The sequence below is a fragment of the Nansenia antarctica genome, assembly GCF_963989245.1.
Source record: "Nansenia antarctica genome assembly, chromosome: 19".
Lineage (NCBI taxonomy): Eukaryota > Metazoa > Chordata > Actinopteri > Argentiniformes > Microstomatidae > Nansenia > Nansenia antarctica.
In genome coordinates this window covers 8,674,177-8,680,731 of record NC_137692.1, presented here as the reverse complement: position 1 = coordinate 8,680,731, position 6,555 = coordinate 8,674,177, and the positions used below count along the sequence as shown (strand labels likewise).

Below are 6,555 nucleotides of genomic sequence, written 5' to 3'. Positions count from 1 at the left end.
TTTTTTTACATTTTCACTCTTTAACACTACAACAGCCGTGCCTATTTTACCTACTAGTAGAGCCGCCTTGGGGGTCAAATAGACCCCCTTTTTAGAATGTAAATCTGCTATTTACACACAGAGATCACTAGAGGGCGCTTATTTTTTTTAGCCTGCCTCCTAGACAGAAAAACTGCAAAACAGCTTTATTCTGAAGTGATTTTGAAAATGTAAGGATACTGGGTGGTAGAACGCACATATCTAGGAAAAGTCATGAAAGGAGGGTCCTGAGTGCAAAGATAGATTTTTTTGTTTGTTCTAGTGTTAACAGACTGTTCAAATAAGAGACGGGTAGACTATGAAGAGAGCATGCTGTAGATTTCAAACATGAAGAAATACCCCTACCCTTTGGTTTTAAAGAGAACAATAATCATACCCATAACATACACAGAGACACACTTTACTTTTCATATCAGGGGGGTATTCCATCAATGTCGCTAAAGGACAATCCAGGCTTATTTTGATAAATCTCGCGGGGAAAAAAGCCTGGATTTTCCATTAGCGACGTTGCTGGTATACCCCCCAGGTCTTCTGACAATAAGAGATGAGGTTAAATTAGAAAGAACAGACAACCATGTTTTGTCATATCATATTTTCCTTTTATTTCAGATGGCTTTACTGATCCCTGGTGACCTGTAAGAAAAAGGGATTATCATGAATAAAGATGCATATTTTATATAGCATATGCATGTTGTGACTTTTAAATTCATGATATATAGGCATTGGTTCTTAAGGAATATAACTGATAAATGCCTCATGAGCTTAATTACCCATCAGAACCCAAAATATAAGCTTGTTTCACTCCTTTGTTTGTAAACAATGTAATTATAAACAAACACTGTACAACTTATAGATATGGTTAAACGTTGATCTCCTGGATGGTCAGTCCTTGCATCAACAGCACCGTCTATGCATGTGGTTCCATTTCTCCAGCTCATCCCTCAGCCGTATTAGGATGACCTCTTTGTTGTTGTTTGAATCCCAGACTGTCCCTTTAAGTGACATATGGCAGTAACTCTCATGGGGAAGTAAGAGAGGGAAGACTTACAGAGTGTATCCAGTCTATGAAGGAGGACACGCGGGTGTAGACGGTGGGTTTGTACACCTCGCTGCAGGAATAAGCTGAGACGAAGCTGGCCACGCCATGGACCCGCCAGGCGCCATCTGTGTAACAGTTCACTGGTCCGCCAGAGTCACCCTGTCATGAACCAAGACAGCAAAGAGTTTAACATCACCTTGATGAATCAAGACAGGGACGAGTTTAACATCACCTTGATGAATCAAGACAGGGAAGAGTTTAACATCACCTTGATGAATCAAGACAGGGAAAAGTTTAACATCACCTTGATGAATCAAGACAGGGAAGAGTCATGTTTGAGAGAGCTCTGTTACAAGTACCTGACAGCCAGCCTCAGTGCCTCTTCCTCCAACACACACCATGGTCTCCTTAGCATAGCTGCCCCACCAGGCAGGACTGGAGCAGACAGAGTGCTCTACCACATTGATGGTCGCTTCCTGCAGGATGGCAGGCACACTGCCTCCAGCTGAGAGGAAGCATGATAATGAGATGAATCATGTATACACAAAGTCAGGGGAAGATATAATCCCCTTGAACACAAAAGAATTTCAACAAATAACTCAAGCTTTGAAGGTACTTCAAGTGTGTGTGTGTGTGTGTGTGTGTGTGTGTGTGTGTGTGTGTGTGTGTGTGTGTGTGTGTGTGTGTGTGTGTGTGTGCATGCGTGCACTCACTGTACAGAAGTCCCCAGCCACTGATGACGCAGTCGAAGTCGTGAGGCAGCGTTTCGTCAGGGTAGGGCAGATCAGCGATCTTCACATATCCGTTGTCATAAATAGATTCAGACAGTCTCAGCAGAGCAATGTCATTTCTAGCAGACAGGAAAAAACAAAACACTTTCAGCTGCTCACCTCCTCCAAAGAAAAACATTAACTGCTCTCAAAGTGAAAACACAGTACAAAGAGACAGACTATTTGTTACGACTGGTGACTAATTTGTTTTGATTGGGAGGCCCAGCCTTGCTTGCCCCCTCTTTACCCGTTGCCAAGGTCACCAGTCCAGCCAGGATGAATAATGATTTTCTCCACCAGACCAATCTGTTCACTGCCGTCATACTCATACAGGTTGTGTTCCCCAAGAACCACACGGAATTGGCTGCTGGACATGCTGAGGAAAGTTAAAAGGAAAAACAAATTACATTAATGTACTCTGTATCATTTTGAAGTATAAAAGGCCTTGCAATCATATTCACATTTACATTGCAGTGAACATTTTGCTGAGGACTTGATGGCTGAACGAAATGTGAAAAGATTTGGCTTGAAATGAAAGCTTCTTGTTTGAGGAACCCCTGGTGAAACAGGTTGAGACACAGGGCCGGTTTCACAGACAAGGCTTGAACCTAATCCTAGACTAAAAAGTGTCTTCAATGGAGATTGTACATTGCTAGTGTGATTTAGTCTAAGACTAGGCTTAAGCCTTGTCTGTGGAACCGGCCCACAGTGCTACATTCAGATGCAGCGTGCACAATTCATGAAGTACCCGTCAGCGCTATTATATAATATATAAATATTATTTTGGTTTATTTGATAGTATCAGAATCAGAATCAGAATTGCTTTTATTACATCGATGTACGTATACAAGGAGTACAATTCTTGGGTACAGGTTCAAATAGGCATTGGCATTGCAGTAGAAATACAAAATCAAAAATCAAATATAACCGCAAGCGGCAAAGGGGTGTGTTCCTACAGATATGCCCCCATAACGATAAATGTGGTGAGATTGACAGACACGGGGTAGATCTACAGGCAGGTTGTAGATTGACAGATAGGGGGTAAACCTACAGACAGGGGGGTAGACCACTCACCTAATATGGGCCAAGTTGAACTCATGATATACTAAGCTATGATATTATGAAGTACCTTAGGACCACGGGCCTGTAAGGTACCAGTCACCTAATTATGGCCTGATATACATAGGCTACTATGCTATGATGATAATATACACTAAGCGTAAATACGAAAATGCATTGTGGATTAACCTTCTCCAGTTAATGACCATGTTGTATAGTTTATGTCAAGCATTTCACTACTTATAATGTGCTTACACTATATTCTGCAAGCCACCCCCTATGCGACCCCCATCTGACTGAATCAGGTAAAGCGGTCATGAGAAGATGAGTTTTAAAGTGCTATATTAGCATTAGCCTTTTAGCTTTTAGTCAAAATGGTCAAATTTCAAAGGCCTGTTTTTTTAGATATCTGGAAATGCTTCAACATGGTAACACATTGTAGTGCCAAGATGAATTGTTAATCAGACATGGGAGGTATATGTTTTCAATATATTTATATAGTATGTTAAGTGATATGAACCAGAGTAAAGTTGTCTGTGTAGGCTATTTGTGAACGATATATGAATGGAATCAATATACAGCATAGAGGCAATGACAAGGTTAGTGAATGAGTGAAGCAACATCAAATAAAGAGTCACTAGAAAGGAGGAAATGTGCTTTTAGTAAGGAAAATGTAGTGATGAACATGGGCAGGAAATAAAGCAGCAAGAGAAAAAACAACAAGGAGCATTCGAGAAAGTAAATGTTTTCAACATATCAAGAGCAAAGGTAAGTAGTATAAAGTATAAAGTACTTTTTACACAGTAAAAAGCTAATAAATGTGCAAAGCTGAAGTTTTTCTATGTACATGGATGTGTTATGAGTAGTAGGCCTACAGGAAGGGAATTTGTGCACAAAGTTATAACTGGGAATGGGATGGAAATGAAGCAGTGAAGTATAAATCTAGTTGCACACATTAAAAAATATTGTTGTTATCAACAAATCAAGAGCAAAGGAAAGTAGTATAAATGATAAAGTAAACACAGCTTAAAGACTGCACTGCAGGCAAAAAGATTACCTGGCCTTACCTCACTGCTTCCACCCTAAACACTAAATAGGTCCTTCGACCAAAATACGTTGCGTGTGTTATTGTTTGAACATGAACATTCCATGACAGTCTAGACAGTTATTTATGAAACATTAAATGGACAATGGACAAATGTATATACAATCACGTCATTTCATTACCGTAACATCTATCCTCTCGTATTCATAAAAGATGGAGGAGGGGAGGAGAATGAAGCGTCATTATGTGGATATGTGTGGATAGTGAGTTGGACTTGGGATCGGAAGGTTGTGAGTTCAAATCCCGCCTGAAGCCACACCACTACTAGTGTGCCCTTGGGTAAGGCACTTAGCCCTCAGTTACTCCAGGGGGAATGTCCCTGTAATTCGTAATTGTAAGTCGCTTTGGATAAAAGCGTCTGCTAAATGGCAAAATTATAAAATTAAAATTATTATGTCACAGAGGTGTCAACATTTTCTAAAGTTTCAAACAGTGAACATTTCAAACATCTGACATGTCCTTGTTTTTGGAAATGTATTCAAATGTTTCGTCATAGTAACACATAGTAGTGCCCTGTATCAGCCTGTCGACTGCCATAAATATTGACGTTGCAGGGCAAATTCTCAGAGCATTGAAAATTCTGGCCCAATTACTTTTAGTTTTCATATAATTTTCTCCGCCATCTTGGAATGGATCTCTTATGCTTGAGCACCCTATATAGAGACGTGCACCACGCATGTTCATATGCAATTTTGGACCAATCAGACTTACAGTTGATTTTAAGTAAATTTTGTAAAGTAAAGTTTGGCCAAAATGTGCACCTGCAGAAAAATCCATCATGGCGGACCTTATGGGTTCTTGAGACAAATATGTTCCCCATGAGGAAAGACACATATGTACCAAGTTTCATACATTTTCATCCAACGGAGTGAAAATGCCAGCATTCTGAAGTTAATTATTTACTTTAGGTTATTATAGCGCCACCTATGGTCTAATCATGGTCATTCTTTCTGCCATAGTTACTGATGCTCTCTAGTTGTGGCATGCAGATTCCTAGCATTTTTGGTCAGGGAGTTTTGAGCTATTTGACCAAAGCCAGGAAAAGAATTAGAATAAGAAGTATACCACCAATAACAATACTGTTCCTACTACTACGTAGTAGTAGGAACACTAATAATAGAATAAGCAGGATATAAACAACAATCAATAAGAAGAAGCATGATATAGACAACAATCAACCATGGCTGCAAGATAGTATTTAGTATAACTGCTAACCTGAGGATGCAGTGTGCTGCTGTCATGATGTAAAGGGCCTCAACGACAACGCCTCCACAGATGTGGTAGAAATCACCGCTGTTGTACGAGTCATACTGGAGGGAGGCCTGGGAGGAGAGAGATGATAGGATTAATTATGACAGGAGAGTGTGTGTGTGTGTGTTTGTGTGTGTGTGTGTGTGTGAGAGAGAGAGTGTGCGTGTGTGTGTGTGTGTGTGTGTAAGAGAGAGAGAGAGAGAGAGAGAGAGAGAGAGAGAGAGAGAGAGAGAGAGAGAGAGAGAGAGAAAGAGAGAGAAAGAGAGAGAAAGAGAGAGAGAGAGAGAGACAGCATTTTGGATGTTTTATATATTTGTTCGGATGAATTACATACTCTCAGTTTGAACTACTGTCGAAGTTGAGGCTAATTCATTACATTCAAGATAACTTAAGAACAGGCTTCATGCAATCACATTCAAGCACATTGGGGCAGAGAGAGTGTTACCTTGCTACATAGTATACAGGTTTTTTACTTTTACCTGCTCGCGGCTCTGTCAGTATTGATTGATTGATTGACTGATTGACTGAACATTTTCATTGTGTGAAGCGCATTGAGTTACATCTTGTAAGAAATGCGCTATACAAATAAAATTTGATTTGATTTGATTTGATTTACCTGCCATGGCCAGGCGTTGCGAGGAGCATCATTGCCTCCTACTATCTTCTCTGACAGCCTCTCGTTGTGCACAGCAAGGTTGAGGGGACCCGCCTTGGCGAAGATCACCCCTATGAGACAGAACCACCGGATCAGCAACAGTGAACAGCTTCTGCTCCAGGGTGAATGCATCAACACACACAGGACAATGGATTGTATAATACTGTATTTTTTTCTTACCAACGCAAGACAAGAGAGCCACAAGCTGAAACATGTTCACCAGTAGAGTGATTAGATGCAGCTGCCAGTTTCCATTTATACCGATGTACGTGTGATGGTCATCAGAAAAGGTATGATGCAACACCTTTGACGTGCCAATACAAATGTTAATATCAAAGAACACTGTATTTCTGGCTAAGCAAACATCACAGTGGTGGGGGGAAGCATTCAAGGGTGTGGGATTCTTACAGGTGTCTGACATTCAAAAGTACAGATAAGCAGGAGCTTGTTAAAGTGAGTATACTAAATGTTTCACAGACAAAACATGTAAGTGAATTCAATACAATACATGTAAGTTAAAGATTCATTTGATTGTAGACATCATTTTGGGGTGGTTGTGACTGAGATCACATGTTGAAAATCAATGTAAAGGTTTTGTGGGTAGAAAATACATATATTATACAATTTCTAGCTCATT

The 6,555-nt window shown here is 40.2% G+C and overlaps 1 protein-coding gene across 1 annotated transcript; it reads right to left on the bottom strand.

The window, feature by feature from the left end:
* Nucleotides 1-618: 618 nt before the first annotated feature.
* On the bottom strand, nucleotides 619-6,135 carry LOC308174096 (elastase-1-like). Its single transcript, XM_080549150.1, has 8 exons — nucleotides 6,099-6,135; nucleotides 5,880-5,989; nucleotides 5,228-5,334; nucleotides 2,096-2,224; nucleotides 1,792-1,928; nucleotides 1,438-1,583; nucleotides 1,088-1,237; nucleotides 619-672 (listed from the first exon to the last, which is right to left on the bottom strand). The coding sequence occupies exons 1-8, from the start codon at nucleotides 6,130-6,132 to the stop codon at nucleotides 655-657; spliced, it is 831 nt and encodes a 276-aa protein (XP_080405276.1). The 5' UTR covers nucleotides 6,133-6,135; the 3' UTR covers nucleotides 619-654.
* Between the last annotated feature and the right edge of the window lie 420 nt (nucleotides 6,136-6,555).

Excerpts from the sequence above, each read along its gene's own strand:
- LOC308174096 (XM_080549150.1), bottom strand. The coding sequence starts at position 6,132 with ATGTTTCAGCTTGTGGCTCTCTTGTCTTGCGTTG. Across the intron at positions 2,225-5,227 it reads GCAGCACACTGCATCCTCAG|CATGTCCAGCAGCCAATTCC; the intron begins GTTAGCAGTTAT and ends AACTTTCCTCAG. Across the intron at positions 1,238-1,437 it reads GCACTGAGGCTGGCTGTCAG|GGTGACTCTGGCGGACCAGT; the intron begins GTACTTGTAACA and ends GGTTCATGACAG.